Below are 24,964 nucleotides of genomic sequence, written 5' to 3'. Positions count from 1 at the left end.
GTGTTTTGGAACCACAATTGGATTGGAAAGCAATTATTTCTTACTTGTAGCGCTAAATAGCGACATTTTGGGTATATAGATTTAGGGGTATTCATACAGTCATAGAGGATATAAAAAAAAATATATCCCTGATGACGGGCATGTGCCCAAAATGGTCGTCGGATTAAACTCTGTTTACATTAAATCAAAACGTGGAGTGCCGCCATTTGTGATAGATAGATAGATATATATATATATATATATATATATATATATACACACACACACACACACACACACACACACACACACATATATATACACATACGCACACATTAGACCTTTGCATTTTCCACACATCAATGTAGGTTACAGAATGTCTCTCATATTGGGTTAATAAGCGTTTTAGATTTAGTGTTCTATTGTAATATAAGAACCGTGTATTTGTTGCTCGACAACGGAGGAAATTTTTACAAGTCCCCAACTATCACACCACTCTTATTTTGAGTGAAAATAAATGGAGCGTGGTTAGATAGCCAGTGGGCATGACTTGGCAGGACTTTTCTTGTTAAATGAAGGGAATTATAAACATCTTCCAAATAGTGTACCTCTTTCTCTAATTCTGAAGCTGTACTGAACACCTAGGCACTTCCAGATCAATTAATGATCGCAAGAAAAAAGCTGATTGGGATGGGGTGTGTGTGTGTGTGTGTGTGCCAGCGAGGAGGAGGCGGTGAGGCAGGTGCTGCGTATTTATTCACTCATGCCCATCCTGGTTGATTCAATCCATGTATCCATGCTTGCATTAGCAGTGTATCAATTTTGATACCATAGAAATCATTAGTTTACATGGTTTAATTAAAAAAAAAATGTATGCAAAACAAATAAAAATTTGTAACAAAGGAAAGTACAATTTACTTACTGTCAGCCCTGAGTCCAGCAAGGAGGAGGAGATGGCTAATTATGCACACCAAGGCCAACATGCTGGGGTTGCGCATGATCCTTTAAGTCGTGACTCCCTGGTTCAGTGCAGCCAATATCCTGGGTTCACACTGGCAGCAACATCTGAAAAAAAAAAGACAACACATAGTCTATTTGTTTTAATACTATCATTCAACACTTGCAACTTCCTTAAATGGGAGAATAGATGCTTCAAATGGCTTTTCTAGTTGGTGTGCATATTTTACAGAGGCCCAAATTTTACAGATCATGTCCAATCCTAATTTAAAAAAAAAAAAAAAAACACAGGCACCAGAATAAGAACTATATTGGGAGGTGCGAATATTAGGTCACCAACCTTCTATTCTCAACTTCCCACTTCCCCACACACACATGGTGTCACTGCACTTGCCCCCAGGTGGCAAGTTTTTAGTTATTGCTCTAACAAGACAGCACCCATCTTTTCTCAACAAATTATTTGTAAATTCCAGCCACCCAGAACATGAAACCACAAAAACAGTATAGAAATACAGTTGATGCTGCAGAGCGAGCACTAGGTCAGCTGGTGTAACATGTTTTTCGTATGTGGAATGCATTATGGACACAGTGTCTTATAAACTTGAGAAGTGGAATGGGGTATTCTCACAGTCAAAGTTTAGTAAAGCTGGGTGCACACTTAAAAAGACAGAGCGGCTGACTGGTTGTCGTGCCGACCAATCGGATGTTCAAATATGTCTGGCCAGGATGGTGACAGTCGGGAGTTAGTAACTTTACACCTTGGGAAAACCATGTCACACTGCAGGTGGGGCAGATGTAAAAAGTGCAGAGATTTAAACTAGGAACACATTAAACGATAGGTGTACCCAGCTATGCGAAGGGATGACATATCCGGCAACCGTTACACATTAAATGATCCGGTGCGGAGCCACCCAATATTTTGGAAACACCTGCATCCCGCTGTATGGGGTCATCAGTCGCATTTTCAGATTGAGCTGCATATACGGCCGACCTGATGATGCGACTAACGACCAAATCGGAGCGCGGATGGCCCGACATAGAGAGTACACATTAGGCGAGTTTGACAATATATATTGGACCGATCCGTTGGGTCAGCCATAATATTGTTCAATGTGAACCTAGCTTTAGATTTCAGAGAGATGTGTCCAAACTCAAATCTTGATTGCAATGTAAAATTTAAGCTGCCCAGCATTTATGTACTACAGGTTGAGTCTCCCATATCCAAATATTCCGAAATACGGAATATTCCGAAATACGGAATAATTTTGGCAAGACTGAGATAATTAAACCTTTGATTTTTGATGGTTTAATGTCACAAACTTTGTCTAAGGCACAAATTATTAAAAATATTGTATAATATTACCTTCAGGCTGTGTGTATAGGGTGTATATGAAACAAAAAATCAATTTCATTTATGTACACAAACTTTGTTTCAGCCACAAAGTGATTGAATATATTGTATAAAATTACCTGCAGGCTGTGTGTATAAGGTGTATATAACCCATAATTACATTATGTGTGTATATTTGGGTCCTATATTCCCAAGATATTTCATTATGGTATGCAATTATTCCAAAATACGGAATATTCCATTATCCAAAATACCTCTGGTCCCAAGCATTTTGGATATGGGAGACTGAACCTGTATATGCAAAAGCAGCCTACTAAAATAAATACTGTTGCTGCAATGGCAATATTGGACCAGGGCGGTAAGGGTTAACTTACTGCTTTGCAGATGTGCATATGTGAGCTAGGTTGGGCTTTCAGATTAACCTGTTAATAAAAAATGAAACAATACAAATAAAGTTTAATGCTGGGTACACACTTGCCGATATATTGGCTGATCAATTGATGCCCGTCGGCCAGTGTGTACAGACGATATGTCTGTGAACGTCGTCGTTCACAGACATATCGCGTTGGCTGTGCTGCCAAGACATATCTGCCAATCAGCAAGTGTGTATGGGCAGTCTGCAGACCACCCCCGTACACAACACAGCGGCACCTACCCCACTCAGTGGGACCCGCAGCTGATGGATAGATGATGGCCATTCATTGTGTATGAACGACCATTATCTACAAGTATATCTGCAGATCACTCGAACTACAGATATATCTGCCAGGTGTGTACTCACCTTAAAACAAAAAAAATATTTTAAATGATTAAAAAAAAAAAAGCTTAATCTATTTTTTTTTTACGATTTTAAACATTCTGAGATAACAGGTTGCGAACATTGGTTTAATGCAAAACAAAAAGTACGCCTTTGAAAAATCAACCCCTTGTACCTTGAAATTGCGTGCTCTGGAAATGTTCTTAATTTTCAAAGTTTATATGACAAATTTTTGGTATCACAACCTACATATCAAACTTTTTCTGTACTGCCACAAGTACAACATCGCACCCTGTTCACATTTTGCGGCATATTTATTAAAGTATAAAACACCCATTTTTAGGTGGTCACCAGAAATATTAAGCATCCCCAGGATTCAAGAAGGATTTCCGACTGCAAAGCAGCCCACATAGGTTTCTATGGGGGCTGCTATGCTGTCAGATTTGTCAAGTTCCGGAAAGTGAAGCTTATGGGCTACTGTACTACAGATTTTTATCAGCAAGTAATCCTCCATCTGTCTCTGATGACAGATGCACAGACCACCAGCCGTTCATGTGCAGTACGTGCACAGATGGAGCCCGTGTCCCGGCAAGAGATTGTTCCTAAATTCACATGAAATTTGTAATTTTCACATGGCAAATTAGGTAGAAATATACAACCCATCCGCATTTAAAATGCTGTATATGATAAATTGGCCTCTTAGCGACAAACAGTCATGGTATTTCACTTCCAATTACAGATACATGTTACAGTTCTATAACCTTACTCTATGCCTCGATCTCCCACATCCTGGCATATATTTTCATACACATTTGTTATTTATATGTGGTGTCTGTTGGGGATATTTGTATGTATATGTATACATACATACAGAAATACATACATACATGCAAGCTAGGCTTCCTGTCAGCCCAAGCAAAAACTCAGCTCGGCATCCCCCAACTTGTAGATAGTAGTCACCCTTGGCTAGCTTGCATAGAGCTGTCAACATTGCAGTGTAACATGGTTTTCCCAACATTGTAAAGCCTAAAATGTATCAAATAGTGTGTGCGCCCAATACTTTGTTCAAATATCGTCCCATCTGCTTGTTCTGCACGTCAGAATGGACGATGCATGATGGGAAAACCCATTTTTAGTCCAGTTACATTAAAGGTGCCTGCTGCATTTATTCTGGGATATCTACACTTTTCAAATGGAGCATGCAGGCTCAACTGTAGCAAAACTCAATGACTAAGTATTACTGCTTGTACTAAGCTACCTCAACCATCACAGAGCATTGCAGTGACCACAATATAATGCAGAGAGCATCACAGTGACTGCCACATACTGTAGAATGGGATTCAGTCAAGATCCTGGCGGACGGGAAGCTGGTCGTCAGGATACAAACGCCAGAATCCCAACGCCCGTCAGAATGCAGAAGCCTGCATCCCGAAGGGATCAAGATATCGACGTCGGCATCCCAAAGTTTATGCGGGTTAGGCCGGGGATGGAGGGGTTAGGTTTAGTGACCTGCCGGGGTGGGTTAGGGTTAGGCACCGACCGAGAAGGGTTAGGCTGTGGTTAGGGATAGGCACCACCGTGGGGAGGTTAGAGTTAAGCACCGCCCGGGGAGGGTTAGGTTTAGGGTGTGGGAAGGGGAGGGGGGGGTTAGGTTTAGGGACCACTGTGGGAGGTTTAGGGGGAGGGGGGTCTTCTGACTGCCGGCTTCTGGTTCGCCTGTGTGTCACACAGAGGCCCTGATTCAGAGCCGGACGCTCTGACAGAGCGCTCACTCTGAATCAGGGCCGTTTTTTTTTTTCAGGAGAGCCTCCTGGCTCGCATAGCTGTGGGTGACCATCGGGCTTGCGAGTGGTCGCTCGACAAAGCTTGGTCAGGGAAACCCCGCGGGCAGCCGCACACGAAGGACCCACCGAGCGCGTAGAATGCTCTGTGAATGAAGTAGGTGGTTGCTTTGATGCAGCCAGATAGGCTTGTCTGAGTCACAGAAAAAAAGCAAATTTCCTTCAGCACACTGCAGCAATATTAACAAAAATACTTGAATCCTACATGATAATAGAAATTCAGAGATATTGGTTACATACATTTGCAAATATATGAATAAGCGCAGGGCCAGCATCAAGGCTCCTCTATACCGGCGTCCCTAACATTAAGGGGTTCACGTCCGAGGCGCAAGGTACCGCAAAATAATCCAGCCAAGGACCATCCCCAGGGCATCACACGAAAAAGGTAAAAAAGGTGATAGTGAAGTGTAAACTATAGATGTGTACAAATAATCAATAAGTGTTAATATAATGAGAGATAATTAAAGTTACATAAATAATAAAACATTCTCATTATATTAACACTTATTGATTATCTGTACACATCTATACTTTACACTTCACTAAGTGTTAATATAATGAGAATGTTAGGGACGCTGGTATATTATTTTTATTATTATTTTATTAACAGTTGCTTATATAGCGCAGCATATTCCGTTGCGCTTTACAATTGGAAACATTTATAGAACAAAACAGGGTAATAACAGACAGACATAGAGGTAAGAGGGCCCTGCTTGCAAACTTACAATCTATAGGGAAATAGGCATTGATATACAAGGATAGGTGCTATATACATATTACAATTTGGTCCGGCCAGAATGCAGAGTTTCTTGGTGGGCTGCATGATCCAGTCACACAGGAATGTCGGCCAAATGTCAGGAGTATGTGAAGGAAAGACAATATGTGAGGTAATGTGTGGACTGTGAGAGGGGATGTAATAAGACATGGAAGCTATGAAGGTTATGTGGTCAGTTCTGGAATCTGATAAGCTTGTCTGAAGAGGTGAGTTTTCAGGGAACGCTTGAAGGATTGAAGGCTAGAGGTAAGTCTTATTGTGCATGGTAAGGCATTCCATAGAGTGGGTGCTGCCCGAAGAAAGTCCTGTAACGGGGATGAGAGATGCAGATCTTGTGCTGAGCGGAGAGGTCGGGTTGGGAGATATTTTGAGATGAGTGAAGAGATTTATTTTGGTGTAATTCGGTTAATGGCCTTATGTGTAAGTAACAGTATTTTGTATTGAATACGGTAGAAAACCGGCAACCAATGGAGGGACTGACAGAGCGGGGCAGCAGACGATGAACGTTTGGCAAGGAAGATAAGCCTTGCAGCTGCATTCATAATGGATTGTAATGGCGATAGCCTGTTTTTGGGAAGACCAGTAAGGAGACTATTGCAATAGCCAATGTGGGAAATAGTGAGTGCATGGATTACAGTTTTTGCAGTGTCTTGTGTGAGATATGGTCGAATTTTGTATATGTTTTTTAGATGTATGTAACATGATTTTGAGACAGATTGAATGTGGGGAACAAAGGACAATTCAGAATCAAGGATGACACCAAGGCAGCGAGCTTGTGGGGTGGGGTGGATTGTTGAGTTATCAACAGTGATAAAGAGATCAGATTGGTAACTGTTATTGGCCGGTGGAAATATAATTAATTCGGTTTTAGAAGTATTAAGTTTCAGGTAGCGAGATGACATCCAATATGAAATGGCAGAAATGCATTAAGTGACACGGACCAATACAGATGGTGATAAATCTGGAGAGGATAGGTAGATTTGAGTATCATCCGCATACAGATGGTACTGAAATCCAAAAGAGCTGGGAGATAGGATGGTAATTTGAGAGAGTGTTAGGGTCAGAATTTTGTTTTTTCAGAATGGGAGTAATCACTGCATGCTTGAACAGTGATGGAAAGATGCCAGTAAAAAGAGAGAGATTACAGATTTTAGTTAGGGTTGGGATGAGCACAGGAGACAGAGCTTTACTAATTTGTAAGGGTATAGGATCTAGAGGAGAGGTAATAGAGTAGGAGGATGAGAAGAGTGTAGATACTTCATCTTCATTTGTGGGGTCAAATGAAGAGAATGTGCCAGAGGGTTCAGGTAGGGAATTGAGTAGGTCACTAGCTGAGGAAGAGAATAACATTTCATTTCGGATAGTATCAATCTTGTCCTTGAAACAGGAGGCAAGATCTTGTGCACAGATAGTAGCAGGTAGCTTGGGCGAGGGAGGGGCAAGAAGCAGTTTAAATTATAGTAAAAAGTCGCTTGGGGTTAGAGGCTTGAGCAGAGATAAGAGATTGGAAATATGTTTGCTTGGCAGTGTCCAGAGCAGTACAATAAGAGTTGTAGATAGACTTATATGTGAGGAAGTCATGTGGAGTGCGAGACTTTCGCCACTGACGTTCTACTTTACGTGAGAGTTTTTGCAGATGCCTTGTTAAGTTAGAATGCCACGGTTGACGTCTAAGTCTACGTGGTGCGTGATGGGTAGCTGGAGCTACTTCATCGAGGGCTTTTACTAGAATCTGGTTTAGGTGTGATGCAGTAGTCTCAGGAGAAGTGAGTGCAGAAATTGGTGAGAGTGGTTGTTGTAGAGAGGTAGATAGTTGTTGAAAGTTAATTGCATTAATATAGTTCTGCAGGTTTTAGGAGGTTTGGTTGGTTTAGAGGAGCCTTGATGCTGGCCCGGCATTTATTCATATATTTGCAAATGTATGTAACCAATACCTCCTGAATTTCTATTATCATGTAGGATTCAAGTATTTTTGTTGATATTGCTGCAGTGTGCTGGAGGGAATTTGCTTTTTTTCTGTGGTTCAGTGTAAACCCCGCCCTTTCCAAGCACCTGTGCAATGTCATTAAGCTGATGTGAGCGACCACCATACTTTTTTTTTGTAGGCTTGTCTGATTGTCAGACAAATCCATCTAGAAATAGTAGCCTTAGAAGCCGGCCAGCCTGGCCGCGCCATATCATATCGAACAAACAGCGTATCCGACTTCCAGAGGGATGCTGTTCTATCAACATGAATCTGAAGAGCCCGGACAACATCTAGGGATCTGGAAGCCGAAGAATCCTCTTTAAACACCGGAACCACGATCGGTTGGTTGATGTGAAACGCAGACACTACCTTAGGTAAAAAGGATAACTGCGTGCGTAGCTTAGCCCTATCTTCATGAAAAATTAGATAAGGCGGACGACAAGAAAGCGTCCCTAGCTCAGACACATGCCTAGCAGAGGCGAGTGTCAACAGGAGAACCACTTTCCATGATAAAAATTTTAATTCCACTGCCTGTAAAGGTTCAAATAGGGAAGATTGGAGAAAAGAGAGGGCCAAATCCAATTCCCATGGGGCAGTAGGAGGTACAAACGGAGGTTGGAATCTGACAACCCCCTGTAGAAAAGTCTGGACATCCGGTAATAATGCTAGTCGCTTTGGAAAGAAAATCGACAAAGCCAATACTTGAACTTTTAAAAATCCCAGACGAAGACCTACTGATAAACCAGCCTGTAGAAAAAGAAGCAGCCTGGCTTAGTTGAATTCTGACGGAGGCGCACCCTTGCGCTCACACCAAGCGACATATGCCTTCCATATACGATGATCGTGCTTAGAGGTATCTTCCTTTCTAGCCCTTAACATAGTAGGAATAACCCTGGAAGGGATACCCTTCTTTCTTAAGATAGCCCTTTCAACAGCCACGCCGTCAAACGAAGCCACTTTAAGTCCTGATAAATAAACGGACCCTGTTGCAGTAGATCTTCTTGCAGAGGAAGAGACCACAGGTCGTCTAACAGTAGAAGACGTAGGTTGGAATACCACGTCCATCTGGGCCAGTCTGGAGCCACCAACAGAACCTTTACCCTTTCTCGTTTGATTCTTTGCAGCAGACGAGGAAGGAGTGGGAGTGGTGGAAACAGGTAGACAAACTGAAACAGACAAGGAGCTGTTAGAGCATCCACCAACACTGCCTGTGGATCTCTTGTCCTGGAGCAGTAACGTGGCTGTTGTTAGTTCAGTCTCGACGCCATAAGATCTACCCGAGGGAGACCCCAACACTGAATCAGTTTTTGGAATACCTGTGAATTGAGCATCCACTCTCCCGGACGAATGTCCTGTCAACTGAGGTAATCGGCCTCCAAATTTTCAAAATTGCGGATATCGCTACCGCATATTCCTCTGCCCAGAGAAGAATGCTGCTTACCTCCCTCATAGCGGACCGACTCTTGGTACCGCCCGGTTTGTTGATGTACGCCACAGTTGTTGCGTTGTCGGATTGTACTCTGATGGCCTGTCCCTTCAACAGAGGATGTGCCACCTGAAGAGCATAGAACACGGCCCTCAGCTCCAGAATGTACTGCCTCCAGCCGAGTCCTGTGGCCCTGAAAGTGGCTTCCCTGAGTCACTGCCCCCCAACCTGTCAGACTGGCGTCTGTGGTGAGGGGAATCCATTCCCACAATGCAAACCTCTTGCCTGCCAATAGGTGAGAGGAATTCAGCCACCAAAGGAGATATGTCCGAGTCCTGGGTGACAGTTGAACTCGCTGGTGAAGGAAGAGGTGGGACCCTGACCACTGAGAGTGGCGGCCCAGTTGGAATAGATGGGCATGGAACCTCCCGTCTTGTATGGACTCGAAGGACTCAACCATCTTTCCCAGAAGGTGAATGCACTGACACCCTGCGATGTCGCAGTATCAATCGCACCATGTGTTGGATGGAGGTGACTTTTTCCTGCGGAAGAAATACCTTCTGCTCTACTGTGTCCAAAATCATCCCTAGGCAGATGCTGTGTAGGCTACAGATGAGATTTTTGGTAATTCAGGATCCATCCGTGTTCCAACACCAGATTCTTTGTTACCCGGATGTCCTGCAGTAAACTGAGAGACTGACGGAGCCTTGAGGAGTAGGTAGTCCAAGTAAAGGACGATAGTAACCCCTTGTATCCGAAGAAGGGCCATCATTACTGCCATGACCTTCGTGAACACTTTTGGTGCTGATGAAAGACCGAAAGGAATTGCAAATGAGAGGCCTGTACTGCGAACCGAAGGAATGCCTGATGAGGAGGCCAAATGGGTGGAGATAAGCATCCTTTATGTCTAAGGATACTCTAAGGATACAAGAAACTCGCCCCTCTCTAGCCCTGCAATGACAGATTGCAGGGACTCCATCTTGAACTTGAAAGTCCACAAATAAGGATTGAGATGTTTCAAGTTCAGAATAGGTCTCACAGAGCCATCCGGCTTGGGAACCACAAACAAGCTGGAATAAAAGCCTTGACCCTGCTGGTGGATAGGGACATATTACTCGAGAAGAAAGTAGCTTTTGTATTGCCTCCTGTATAACAACCAGTTTGTCTGCAGATGCCGGCAAACATGTTGTGAAAAAACGAGGAGGAGGTTGGATCTGAAAATCCAGCTTCAACCCCTGAATAATGATGTCCTGAATCCACGTGTCCTGGCAAGACTTGGTCCAAACTTCTTTGAAATTGCAAAGGCGAGCTCCCACCCTGGGGTCCCCCAGGAGAGAAGGGGGCGCGTCATGCTGGAGGCTTAACTGAAGCCTTATCCTGCTAGGAGGAGTATGCAGTGGCTCTACCACTGCCTCTGAAACCACGGGAGATAGCGGGAGCACCTCTGCCACGGCCCCTGAATCTCCCTGGAATACGAAAGGACGGTCCGGCAAAGGACTTCCTGGCGGGAGGAGTAGCAGATGGGAGATGAGTGGACTTACCACCTGTGGCTTGAGATATCCACTTATCCAGTTCCATTCCAAACAGAACTTCTCCTGTGAATGGAAGAGCTTCCACGGCTCTCTTGGATTCCGCATCCACCTGCCATTGTCGCAAACACAGGGCTCTGCGGGCTGAGAGAGCCAAGGCCGAGGATCTAGAGGAAAGACTACAAATATCCTTAGAAGCCTCTCCAAGAAAAGCAGCAGACTCTGCAATTTGTTCCGCTAGAGGAAGCATATCCTCCGCCAAAGCCCCAGTCTTAAGGCCCTCAATGAGCTGCGTAGCCCATGCTTCCACCACCTTGTTGACCCAACAGCTGACTAATGCGCTTTGAAGAGACACCCCTGCTACAGTGTACATTGACTTCAAGGTAGTTTCTAACTTCCGGTCAGAAGGCTCCTTTAAAAAAAACTGCCCCTGGAACAGGGAGTACTTTTTTTTTGACAGACGTGAGACACTGAAGGGTCCACTGAAGGAGGTGTTTTGCATAAATGCCTGCTTTCTGCAGGAAAGGGATAGTATGATAAAAGATTTCTGATTTCAAGAAAGCTTTTATCAGGGTGTTTCCACGCTGAGGTAAGGATCTTGTTCAATTCTTCAGACACTGGAAAAGAGGCTGCCAGTCTTAGCTTTTTGTTAAAGATAGACGGCCTAACCTCTACAGGATCTCTGTCCTCAACATGTAACACCTGGCGTATTGCTGCAATCAGCGCCTCTACCCCTTGATATACAGGCTTCGCCTCCTGTGGCCCCTATTCCGCTATAGGGTCCTGTACCTCCCCTTCCTCCGTATCAGGCATGTCGTCCTCTTCCAGATCATCCCACATAAGAGGATTCTGTATTAGTCTCCTGGCAAGGACACTAGAGAACAATGCCACCGGAGGAACCGGGACTGACATAACCCTTGTGAGCCCTTCCACAGACCTGGCTAAAGACCGCGCCCAGTATGGTTCAGAAAAGGCAGATCTTTCAGACCTTTCAACCTCTCTCTCCCTGCGAGAAGCTTCTAGCTCTGCAAACATTCTAGACATGACTGATGTAATTTGATCAGTCCATGAATTTTGTTAGGATGCTGCAGTCTGTGTCTCTGAAACACACTTCTCACATAACAGGGAAATGGATGATAGTCCCTGTGTAAACTTCTCTGCACAATTCTTACAGGAGAACGTTTTTTCTGCACCCTTAGATGTCATTCTACCACTTCACTGTACACAGACACACAGAGAAAGGTAGTGATACAGACAAACACACACAGAGAGACTGTTTGAAGAAGAGACAAGGACATAGAGGGGGTTTATGCTATCAACCCCGCCCAACCAGCACTGCTTCAGAGGCCAGCGTTATTAACACAATATAATGCTGTAATCACTGTGTAAACACAGTCCGACCAAGTCTTCACAAGTCTATCCCCCACTGTGCAGGCACAATCTGGGCAGACAGGTTTCTTTCTCTGAGTATATAAGCAGCCTTGTATTTGTAAAATGGCCACCAGCCTCCTTCTGGAAGTGCTTGGGCTGCTGGGAGGCAGGTCAGAACTGCGTGTTAGGCTCCGCCTCCTCCATTCTGGCACCTTTCAGTGCTGCTGCTTAGTGCTTTTAATGCCCTACTGTCATTTCCTCCTGGTCACCCTGCTACTAACCTTCTGCTGCCAAATGCTGCCGGCATTTGCTGCAGCTTGCTAATGGAGGAGCACGACGAACGCTGCAGGCAGAGCGTCTGGCTACCCCCCAGAGATAGTGGGTCTCTGTAGCTGAAGACCCCAGCGCGCGCTGCAAGCAGCGGCGGTGAGGTCTCTCGGCAGCTCCAACAATGCAGACAGGCAGGGGCAGTGAGCTGCCTATCTGATCCTCATGCTGATCGAGGATCCATTGATTTTTTAGCAGAGAGCTCTTGTATGTGACCAGCTCCCTTGGCACAAAATTAAGACTGACCTGTAGGGGGGTATAGAGGGAGAGGTGCTAGCTACTATTCAAATTTATTAAAGTGCCAGCTTCCGGTTATCCCACATCTATACTCCACTGTACTGAGACTCCAGTGTCCCCTAGTGGATGAAGGAAAAAGCACATTACAATGAATGCCGTATATAGTTTAATCTTGGTCCAAGGCGAGTTCAAGTTACCCATCTTCTTTTGGAGGAGTGTACCAGCCATTTTTCTCATGGATCTGTAGTAGTGATTTGCAGGATTGGTGGTCACTGTGATGCTCTCTGCAGAGAGCATCACAGTGAGCACCATATAATACAGAGAGCATCGCAGTGACTGCCAAATAAAACAGCATTTCAGTGCCTGCCATATAATACAGAGAACATCAGTGCACGCCATATAATACACCAAGCATCCAAGTGACCGCCACACACAGCTACACACCATGGCTCCTGCAGTGGGATAAATCAAACAACAAGTTGCTGGTAGATCTATCTATATATACACACAGGGACAAATGCAGGATTACAAAAGTGGGCATGAGCACCATGCAAGGGGGTGTGGCTAGCAATTTAGCTAATTCAGGACAAAACTACATTACATATGATACCTTAAGATTGTTACACACTTAAGCAACCCAGCGGCCGATCGGCAGTCCCACCAACCAAGTGGTTGATACACACTTACTAATGGGCTGCTTGATGTCTAGAAAGACATAACTGGAAGGGCATTTCAATTTGCTGCCCAATTGTGATGCCAGTGTCTGCGGTTCCTGCGGCCAGTGTAAGGGTGGTCAGTGGGTCACCTGTACACATAAGTAGATGTAACTTTTCCTGTGCTGCATGGCTGACCTGATATGTCTGTGAACAACATTTTTCACAGACCTATCATTTGTACACACCCGCATATGCACTATGCGATATATCGTTCACTGCATTACACTCACAACTTACTTTAGGCAGGAATAAGCTTAAATGGGGAGTATTTTAATTAAAAATGAAATAGATAAAAGAATCACTGGATTCTGCCCCAGTACAGGTCCCACTTCTCTCTTCATCCCCAGGACTGGACAAATCAGCAGGCACTGATTCTGCTCACCTCCTCTCATGTACTCCCATTCCTTGCACACACCCTTGTGCAATGCTCTCGACTTTTCTTTTGCTATGCGCTGACTCCTCCTTCCTAATCTATTCAATGCCCCCTGGCAGAGCTGCCATAAGCAGACTGAGAGCCCTGCAGCCTGCTCCGCTGTGAAAGATGCTGTCTCAGGCTGTCACAAAGAGGTCACTGCCAGGGCCCATCTACCCCAATGAGTGACAGATGCCTCCTTGCTTCAGTGCTGGTCCCAGACAGGTGGTGGAGCTTAGAATTATCCGAGAGGGGGGCCAGAGGGTTGGCAGGGCTTCAGATAGCCTGGGGGGGGAGGGGGGGGGATGTTTGTGTGTCAACGGGTGATGCTTTAGACCAGGCAGCTGGGAGGACAGGAAAATAAAATTCCTGTGGGCCTATTTTCATGGGTAGGCCTGGAGCTGCAACTCCACCTGCCCCATGATTGTTACAGTTCTCCCACGGTTGTTTAAGACCTCTAGAGCCAACGTGCAGATCGCCTACCAATAACAGCCACCCGTTGTTCCCGTATTGATTTATACTCACACCGGTATTTAGGTGGCCATCTGGCTTTAAGCCTCCAGCAGTAGAGGCTTGCACAACAGACAACAAACTGCAGGACTGCTGACTACAAACAAGGCAGAACTGAGGAGTGGCAGTCTTTCCACCACAGGAACTAGCTGGAGTGAGGCTGCATGCAGATGATTACTAGTACAGATGTAAAGGACAAGGTACACAAGCAGTGACAGATGATGATCTTAAATACATCTTAGGACTATGGTGCAAATAGGTCACCAGGCAAGGAGCGGCTAGACAATGAAAAGGGGGGGGGCAGGAGTGACCTGGACTGTGATACTGCATGATTTAGAGACAAAGACTAGTCAGACAAGATAACCGATGCGGCAGGGACACATTATAGTCAACAGGACACACAGGAAATGCACTATATTGTGGCTGGACCACTGGCTGAAGTATCAGACTAGGTTCAAGGTGCGGCCTTGCTGGCCGAGTTGCAGCAAGAACACCACAGTGCGGCCTTGAGAGCCGTGGTGCGGCCTTGCGGGCTGAGGTGCGACAGGAACAACACAGTGCGGCCTTGAGGGGCGAGGTGCGACAGGTGAACACGGGTGCAGCTGGAACACAGGCTGGAGGCAGCGAGGTAGAAAACACGGATAAACTGGACTACGATACAGAAATGCAGCAGAGAGGTAGGCCGCAGCTGCAGAAGTCACTGCTCCGAAAAAGTCCCACCAGCAAGGACGTGAACAGATGGAACCACAGCAGATGACTCACAGACGACTTCAGATCAGGCAGACAGGCACAGGACACATGAGAAAATCTCAGCACACAGGAAATGCAGAATAAGGTGAGACCAGCTAGAACTCAGACTTCTGAGCACAGGACAAACACATACTCTGGAAGTTAGACAAATATCCCCTGCAGGAAGTGCAGGCTGGCTGAAATTTATCAGAAGCAGGAACCAATCAATGCAATCCCTGCAGAGAGCCACCCTAATCACAGGATAGGAATGGGTATGAGGTTCCCTACAGGGTAACTATGTACCCTATCCCTACCCCTCTCCCCCCCTAACCCTAAACCTCCCTTATTGGTACCCCAGGGGTGCTTAACCCTAACCCACACTTACCGCACCCTAGACATAACCCTCCCGGGGGGTGCCTAACACTAACCTTCCCCCAGGGGTGCCTAACCCTCCCCCCCAAAAAAACTAACCCCGTTACGCTCCCTAAACCTAACCCCACAGCTAACGCTAAGGGCGCTACGTAATTACCTCGTTCGGGCTGGCGCCCTGCGGCGTTCCAGCGTCGACATTAAGATAGGTGTCGTATTTCGACGCCTATCTTTAGTCCTATGTTGGGATCAGTCGGTCTCATAATTATTTCGGTGCTGGCATTCTGGGTGCCAGGATCCCAAAAAACTACCTCCAGTTTAAACTAATAACTGGAGCATGCTACAAGGTGGCTGGACGAGGCATGGGTGGAGTAGCATGCCGTGATTGTCCTGAACCTGTAACACCCCATTCCTGGGTCAGGTAGGGGGTTTCAGGGCAACTGGAAGCCCGTCCAATGTGCATACCTGTCATTTTAAGTTGGAAACCCATTTGAACACCATTGAAAAAAGTATTTATCATATACATTCTCCAGTCCTATAAATGCATCTGCTAATAAATGTTAAACCCACTAACTGCTGCTTAGCAGGAAGTGAAAATTAAATTCCACTTTGTCATATATTCCATCAATGAAACCATAAGAATGTTATCATCCGTGGCTCTTAGAATAGACGAAAAGTACAATATAAATCTGTAGCTCTATCCCTGCCGTGTAGAACAAGAGAACAAATGTAGTTAAGATCCTTCAGTAAAATGCTTGCGTGGTCAAAGGCACTGTTTTTATAAAAGGATTCAATTAAGAGTCACTTTCAATTTATATCTAACAACTGAGAAGGACATTAATCTACTGTGCTAACAATGTTGCTCCCCATGTACCAAGAGAAACAATCAAGATTTTAAAATATTAAACTAGTGAACAGTACAAGTGCCCATCAACATATGGTTCTATAATTAATTGGTACCAGAACACACTCAGAGACCAGGCTAACGCTCAGCATTAGACTGTGGACCAGTTCTTGTATTACAGCCAGCACCACAGGAATGGGGATGGCCTAGTACCACCTACACTAGGCAGGGAAATTTACACACGCCCTCTAATGCTTAAGGGGAGCAATAAAAGGTTTAACACGAAGCTTAAAATGCTGCAATTTTGACAGCTAAATTGTGTTGAATGGTACATCCGCATGCACTAGATAAAAGCAGAATTGCAAAAAGACCCACCTGTTGTACACTATATATTTCAGTTATTAACTTAAAATATAGGTAAACTCAAAAAGAAAAAAACCTCTTGAGAAAATATTTCTAATTATGTTGACCACTTTTTAACCAAGTAACTGTGGTGCCCAATTTCTACGCATGGAGAGATTCGGCTACATATTTATATTTATGTAAGGATTAGCAACAATGGGAGTTAATAGCAGATGCTGCAACAGCAAAAGGTTTAAATCCAGTGATGTACCCCAGTTATAGAAACCTGTATAAATGTATTTTAATAATACATATTTAGAATAATTGTGGCCTGGTCCCCATCCCATTTTTCTGCTCCCTCAGCGTGTTTTAAAATGCCCGTTACATTAACCCCTGGTGTGATTTTTTCCAAACAAAAAATTTATTCTTAAAGCAGATACTCTATAATACTTGCGGCTCTAACTTTGGAAAGGTAAGTCTCAACAATAAATATTTCTGCATTCGGACAACCCTGCACCGATTGGGATGAAACCAACGCAAGGTGTCCAGTTGGTTCCAGGACAGGTTTTAGGGGAGTTGAGGTCCCAGTTGGACCTCCCGTTTGTGTACGCTGGGCAGAACTTTGACCCGGGAATGCTGGGCAGAACCTTGACCCAGGGAGCCTATATTGTGCCTTCCACTGGATAGATTTGGATGAAAACTTCACACAGGGTTGGCAATTGGTCTGGGATGCCTAATTGACTGGTTTGGGGTCCTGGTCAGACCTTACAGCGGAGTGTGCTGGGCAGAACTTTGACCCAGGGAGCCTGTTCTGGGCCATCCACTGGATGGATTTGGAGAACATCACACATATATATATATCTATAGACAAAAAAACTTACGGTTTCATATGTCCCATTAAGGCTGCTTAGACATGATCTGAAAGTTCACAAAACCTATTGATTTTCTGCCACTCAAACTCCAAAAAGCAATGAAATTACGATCATTAAGGCTGATGCATTAATGGACGTGTTCCTTGCGCAATACAGATATGGTATGCCATCACACCCTGTGGTTAATGGCAGATTCAGCACTCTCACAGAATGAGATTGCTGTCACTCACAAAATGGTGGAGCTGCTAATTCACAGAATTGTGTGATCGTTGGAATACACACATGCAGTCTATGCATAGACTAGAGGTTATGAGGGCACATCTGTTTATGTGAATGAGAAACCTAAGACACACAATATTATGGGCATTCGCGGAGACCTAACAGCCAAAAAGGGATACCCAGTAGCAAGGGATTCTGGGTGGAAATGGAGATTGGTTTGTGCAAATATGTAGGCACGACCATTATATTTAACTTTCAGCATGGCAAGGTTAAATAGTGTAAAGCGATAGTGGGATTCTGCCAAGTAGGTACAAACTCTTTGCATTTTGGCATCACAGAAAGGGAGTGATCCTGAAAAATAATGATATGGTGACCTCCAATGGTGAGGGTTTTCATTTTCCTTCAAGCAGCCACAATCCACTCTCTTCCCCAAAAGTCAAGTAACCTAGGCATGGATGAACGTTGGGAACTGTCCTCTCCGGTCCCAAATGGTGGGCTCTCTCAATGGAAGGGTTACTAAGGTTAGCCTGGATCGCTAAATGAGAGGGGAGGACGAGAATAACATAAGGGACTGATTGCCGTAATTCCCTAATCACCCGGCATCTTGGAATCTGGGAAATTCAACATGCAGGATTTCCCTGATTCCCTGATCCCAGCCAAAAAATTATCCAGATCGGTAAATCGGGGAATTTTCCCTATACCTCGAGAGGATCTCCGATCAATAATGCCCAGCAAACAGCAGGTTTGATCGCCAATCTGTGCATCGGAAGATCGAGGGATTGCGGCGCTGATGTATGGGCCCATTAAGATAGTCAGATAAGGCCTGACCCTATAACTGTACAGGGACACCAATGAATCTAAGGTTATTCCTATGATTTTTATTCTCATGATCATAGAGTTGTCAGTGAGGAATACAGTTTTGTGGGCATGTTGTTCATACAAATTCTGAAGTGCAGTGAGAGCATTGCTAATTCTCTGTTCTAGGTGAATTTAATATTATGGCTGAAGGGTATATATACTGTAACACAATGGGGGACATGACAGAGTAAAAAAGGGGGCACAGTGATATACAAGTGGCAAATGTCAAGGGTACACAGTGCAGAAAAATAAAATGGCGGCAAATAGAAAGGGGAAGATACAATGAGTCAGGGAAGGAACAGGGAACAATACATGGCAGAAACATGTAAAATACGAAAGCACAATATAGCAACCATGTGACTGAAAAGGCTAACTCACTGACAAGAGCAATAACATACAATATTCAGTGCTCTAGGAAGGGATACATGTATATATTACAGATAAATAATGCAACAAGTAAAACAAAATATGGAGGGTATTCGAACATGCACAGGGAACGTTCGTGCTGCCCGGGAATAACCGCATAGTCCAGGAGCAGTTCAGCAGGAGTAGATGTCAACAAAAGTAATCGAAGACCAGGACAATCAAGATAACAGGTGAGACAAGAGATGTAGGCTGGAAACCAAAAGTCTACACATAGTGTCACTGGCTAGTCATCCAAATTTAAAAAATGGGTGAGAGGAGAAAGGAAAAAGAGCAAAATGGAAAAGAAAAGAAAGTGAGATGGGGGGGGGGAGGCAAAGAATCGGGAGTAGGAGAGACACAAAGGAATGTTTTGGCAGCCAGGGAGAGGCAGACAGGCAGGAGAGACAAGGCAATCCTCCAGCCACAAATAATCCAGGACAGGGCAGGAACACAGCAGATGGCAGGGGGCCTTCAGGCAGGTACTGGAACATGGACCAGAAACCATGAGGCACAGCTGTATCCGAACAGGTACTAAAGCCTCGCTGTAGAACTGAGCCCTCAAACATCCAGGCAGACCACTACCCTGGTAGCAGCTGAAGCAGGCACATACAGCTCTACCTGGGAGAAAATGCAGGCAATAGTGAGGAGCAGTCGGAGTATCACAGCCAGATTTGTGACTTGACCCAAGACAATATCCCAGGAGGAAAGATTAAGGATCGGCCATCGGAGTGCAGTCACTCCCTGGTCCCTACACAGCAGAGGTGGAGTATCGCACGAACTGGAGAGCTCAGTTGATATAGACACCGCAACATTGCATTCAAGGAGAAAGTGGCACTCCAGATTCAGCAGTCCCCATATCCATCCACCACAAGAGCGTTGACCACCCTAAGGAAGAAGGCACACTAGAAGAAATCTATCTGCGACGCCATTGACAAACTGCCATCCAGAGGATAAGCTGATCCACGGAAGTTAGCAAAGTTGGCTCCAGTTGTCTCACCAGTGGCGGAGAGGAGGCCTCCAAGCTCTGCATGGAGAAAGCAGGGTTTTTGGTCTGGGCAACAGAATCTGCTAAGGCTTGGTGGCAGTTGTTCATATGGTGGCTCCTTACATAGGACCAAATGGAAGATTTACCACTGTCCGACACCAAACGGGTTAGGGTGGTGCACTGAGAGGGGCCGATGGTATAGTACACAAATAGTGAGAGAGGCTCTAAAATGTCGCCATCTAAGAACCACTGCCCACCAGACAAAAGTATATCACTAACCGATTTCTAGAGGTATAGTAAAGTTATATTGATACTTTACCTTTTAAATTAAGAATCTATGAGATAGACAACACCCCCTTACCAGTTTGCCTGCAACGACTTGTGTGACTAATTTTATTTTTAACATCCTATGGGTTTTCTGACTAGGATATTGTGTTAAACTTTACTAACAATGCCTGGTTTGTCACAAATTAACCACAATCATGTTCTCATTTACATTGTTGTGCACACATACTATGTTACTGCAATGCTTATGGTTCAATAAAAAAAATGAATATATACATACTGTATATATATATATTTATATACACACATACATACACACACACACACACACACACACACACACACATACATACATACATACAGTATATAACAAAGTGTCTACTATATAAAAGCGAAAATTTGTCCTTCTGTCTTTCTATACAAACCCACAGTTTACAAGCCAAGATAGTGAAATTTTACATACGGGCGTATTAAAACACGGCGGAGGCAACAATTTTTGCTGTACACTCATTATGGGGCCTCACGGCATATGGGTAGGGCCTTGGAGCAAGCGTTTTGTGTTGTCATGATCTTAATGTTTATTATCGAAGAGAGCTTTAGCAGGCTTTGCCAACATGCTCAGCTCTCTGACTATATCAAAATTAGGCAACATTGACTTCTTTCTTCGAACTGTCAAAATTATGACTTTGCAAGGACCCTACTGTACTGTGAGCTGCCGAAATATTATAGTCGCTGTAGATGGTCCTCCTGGTATCAGAGCAACAGAAGCTCTTGGCTGTGTTTACACTGTACATCCGTCAAATTTTGAATGCTTCTATCTCCAAAGTTTGATTTACACCGTTACCTAACCTAAGTAGAGGTTTGTTGGAGGATGATGTGTAAACAAACATTCTTAAAATCCCGGGCAACGCCGGGTACTCCAGCTAGTATTTAATAAAATTAATAAAAGTACGCTGAACCTTCTCCCTGGAGGACTAAGGGGATCTGGTGCACTGCCCCCTTTATCCATACCAGTCTGCAGGGTTTGCTGGCAGAGGGCTTCAGCTTAGTGACCCTGGGCTCAATCCAGAAAAGCCACAGAATAAAATAGCATTTGCAATATTCTGGAGGTCACAGGATACAGCTAGATGCGGGCTTCTTAAGGCAAGAATTTGATAGCACAAAGCTCAAAGATCTTGAAAAATACAATTCAACATGGAGATGTACTTAGGACAATCACAGCGTACAGATGTTAAAGATGTACAATCCTTCTTGACGTCATAGAGGATACACAATCAAGGCACACAGGCCCTCTTTTCATCCTGTTCTTCCACATTATACCACAGGGGCTAAGTCCTCTCTGGGCCCCTTAACACAGTGGTTCCCAAACTTTCTTGGTTCATGGCACCCTTAGTGTCTCAAACTTTTGTCAGACTTTTTTCGCGGTACCCCTTGGTGATAGCGGGGCCAAACTCTGAAAAGCTATGCTTTTCAGAGTTTGGTACATAGGGGTCAGATCGTAGTCCCCATTAATAATGGGGACAGCGATATGCAGAGCTAATTAGCCTTCTGTAGGAGATTTCTGTGAAATATTCTGCATTAGGCTATTAGCACATAGCAACGATTCATAAAAATATGCAGAAACTGTTATTTCTACTTAATTTAATGAAAAAAAAAAATGCTTGACACATATGCCCCTAAATCTAAACCAAAACCCACAGAGCTGTCACTCAGGTATGGAAGTGAAAACACAAGAATATTGTACTTACATGGCATCCTCAGGTTTCTCAGTGTTGCTTCTGATCGGCTGCCAGCAGGACTCAATCGCCTTCAGCAGAAGAGGACGACGAAGTGGCAAAAAGGGCAGAAGTTGAAGAAAAGGAGTGGCAGAAAAAAAAATGCAGGGCAAGAGGAACAGTGGTTTGTGAAGGGCACAGGGGAAATGTGGGTGGTGAGAGTAAATGGTAAAAGTAATTGGGGGACAGATATAAAAGGAGATGTAATTAGCGAAGGAGGATGATAAGAGACACACATGTGCCTGGGGTGACAAGGACACATATATTGGAAACTGGATCGGCAAGATAATATACATACTGGGGAAGGGGGGGGGCAGCATAAAAATATAAACACTGGTGCTTGGGGAGGGGGACATTGTGACATACACACTGTGACTTGGTGTTGACATGGTGACACACACACGCTGGGTCTTGGGGCTGGGGCCTGGTGACACACACTGGGTCTGGGGGGGGCATAGCGATACACATACTGGGGCCTTGGGAGAATATGGTGACACACATGCTGGGGAGGGGGGGATGGTGGCACACACTAGTGCCTGTGAAGAACATGGTAGCATACACACTTGGGTGGGGGGAAGGGGGGGGGAGGGACATACTTTAGCCTGGAGGAGGGAAGGGAAACAACTGTACAGTGATTCAGTATAGAAAGCTGGAGCAGAGCATCATTTCAGAGACTGTAACACTCACTGGAGAAGGAGCTCAACACAGGGAGTGCAGCAAGAATAGAGGAGGAGCTACGCATCTCTATGGAAACGAAGACCAGGGTCAATATTGTTGTGGGTCGTGAGTGGGAGCGCTTTCATAGGCAACCCCTGTAATTTTTTTTCGTTGTACCGCAGCTGCGTTTGGGTAAGATGAGGGGTGGGGGGAATCCATCACTGCCGGATACCACCTCCACTCTGTCAGCACCCACAGCTCCCGCTCCACCCACATTACACCCCCACATGCAGGCACTGATCATCAAGCTGTCAATTCCTTGGGTGATCGGCTGCATCTAGACCCTCCCCTGCAGCCGCAAGGCGGGCAGCTGTATGTCCGAAAACTAAAGTTGCTAATTTAAAAAAAACAAAATTATTCAATACATTTTGCTGGCTGTGAGACTCTGAACTTCCCAGCCTGGGTACCCGTAAGTACGCTGTGGCCCACAGTTTTGGAACAGCTGCCTTAACCAATCATGTGCCGTGCACGCACACATTTCACTCTGTCCCTTATGGACAGTAGGAAGTGGTCACTCCTCTGTGCCTGAGGCCACCTGGACAGATAAACACTCCCCAGGTGCCGGCACGTCTAAAGTGGGGGGCTAATTCCCTTTAAAACTTACTTCCAGTATTCTGCTAACTGACCATGACACCCTCCAGGCTGCAGGGGCAAGCAGACAATATCCACATAAGATTCCTGGCCACCGAGTGAAAGCTCTTTAGGGCTCCCGGTACCAAATAAGCTAGATGTGCTGGCCAGCTCTCAATGCACCTCCTCATGCCATGGAGCCATGAAGCTTCAGAACAAGTTATTCTGATTCCCTGGTAGGAGGACAGGGGGAAACAGAAGACCACGGATGGCTCCTGATTCCCTGCACCTCCAGGAAAAAAGCTAAGTGCACTTTACTTTAAATACATATAATTAAAAAAAATTTAAATATAAATAAATTGTGAAAACTATACACATTTCGTATCTACTGCTCAGCGCTAGGCTTTATATACCAATGGATATCTATACAAAGTGCGAGAGTGCACTACAGAAAGTGAGCCAGTGTTTGTTGGTAGGAGCATGCATGTTAGTACATGGGTAAAAAGATTGACCCGTGTGCTCCACTTGTGTGTGTTCAGGAATAAATTCTTTCAAAAACTTTTCAAAAGTTTGCTTGTATTTAGATAGATGAATGAATTCTGTCGTCTCCTGTGGCGTGTGGGATGACAAGTAACAATTGTAAACACTTAGGGCCTGATTCAGCAGCGGAAGCAAATGCAATACGCAATCGCTCAACGATCATAGTTGCTAAAATATGCTAATGTGCTATTGTTTGCCAAGCCGACATAAAGACGCCCACTGCTGCTCATATCCGTCCAATGTCGCACTCCTGCGTAAACTTAGGTACCATCAACGCCCATCAAGCAGTCACGCAGCATCTACGGAGGTCTAACCAGCCGCAAACACTGCAGCTCTCCTCACGCCCAGAGAACTCATGATACGAAGGCAAATCACTACAATGTATGCACGCCCATGAAACAGCGTTAATACAATCAGATACGCCTGCGATTACTTAACCATCCCCCCGTTACCACCCCCCAAACGCTGACCACATGACACTCACTTTGCGAATGGATTCTCTGTGTGTACATAATCACAATACAATGACGCCACGTGCGCAGTGAGACTTACACATATGCGCAATGGTAATCACTCAAACTCTGTAAACATCGGTATTGCGTCCACTGCTGAATCAGCCCCGTAGTGTAGAAGACTTTATAAAGTGTCAATACCTTGCAAAAATGCCAGGAATACAGGATGCCAATGTAGAGTAGAGTAAATACATGCCATTTAATAATGGTAATCAAAAGAACACATTAGTTATTAATGGAGTATATATAATTCAGAATAAAATACTCAATGGAATTATCAGCGAACACACAGAAAATAAAAAATTCTAAATAAATATGAATCTGAAATAAATATGGTTGATAACAAAAAGGGGGGTAAGATCAGACTTGGGGAAGAGTGGTGTGGGGGGGGGTGCGGTATCTTATGTAAGGTTGTAAGGATCTTCGCAGTACGTTCTGAGGGCTGGTCAGCTACGGTTGTTTCTTCTGCGGTGACCCTGGCAGCACTGCAGATGGTGCTGGGTGATGTATTTCAGGGTGGCTGTTGAGGTTGGCATATGGAGCTGCCGGATCCTTGCAGCTGCAGATGCTGGTAAATAAATCGCTGTCTCACACTGAGGGAGCTGCTGGTGTTGGTGAGCAGACAGTTGTTCAGCAGGGCTGCAATGGCCAGGTCCTGGTGGCTATAGGTGTTAAGCTACTTCCTGTTCTAGCACCGCCTGTACTTCTCCGGCAGGTGTAGGTGAGCCAGCAGATTCGGCTGTGGTTAGGGGCTGCCCTTGTGCTGAAGGTGAATACTATTGGTGCTG

At 44.9% G+C, this 24,964-nt stretch overlaps 1 protein-coding gene across 7 annotated transcripts in view; it reads right to left on the bottom strand.

Annotated features, from left to right (window-relative positions):
• PTPRS (protein tyrosine phosphatase receptor type S) overlaps positions 1-24,964 on the bottom strand; it is a 458,571-nt gene that overhangs the window by 376,653 nt on the left and 56,954 nt on the right. For all 7 annotated transcript variants that reach the window (XM_088446483.1, XM_088446485.1, XM_088446484.1 and 4 more), the window contains exon 2: positions 902-1,044. In XM_088446483.1, coding sequence (XP_088302609.1) covers positions 902-977 — 76 coding nt within the window. In that variant the 5' untranslated portion in view covers positions 978-1,044. The remainder of the gene's footprint in view (positions 1-901; positions 1,045-24,964) is intronic.

This window comes from Taudactylus pleione, unplaced genomic scaffold (genome assembly GCF_031769625.1).
Source record: "Taudactylus pleione unplaced genomic scaffold, aTauple2 ptg000399l, whole genome shotgun sequence".
In the NCBI taxonomy this organism is placed as follows: Eukaryota; Metazoa; Chordata; class Amphibia; order Anura; family Myobatrachidae; genus Taudactylus; species Taudactylus pleione.
The sequence above is the reverse complement of the archived record's forward strand: the minus strand, read 5'-3'. Positions and strand labels throughout refer to the sequence as shown.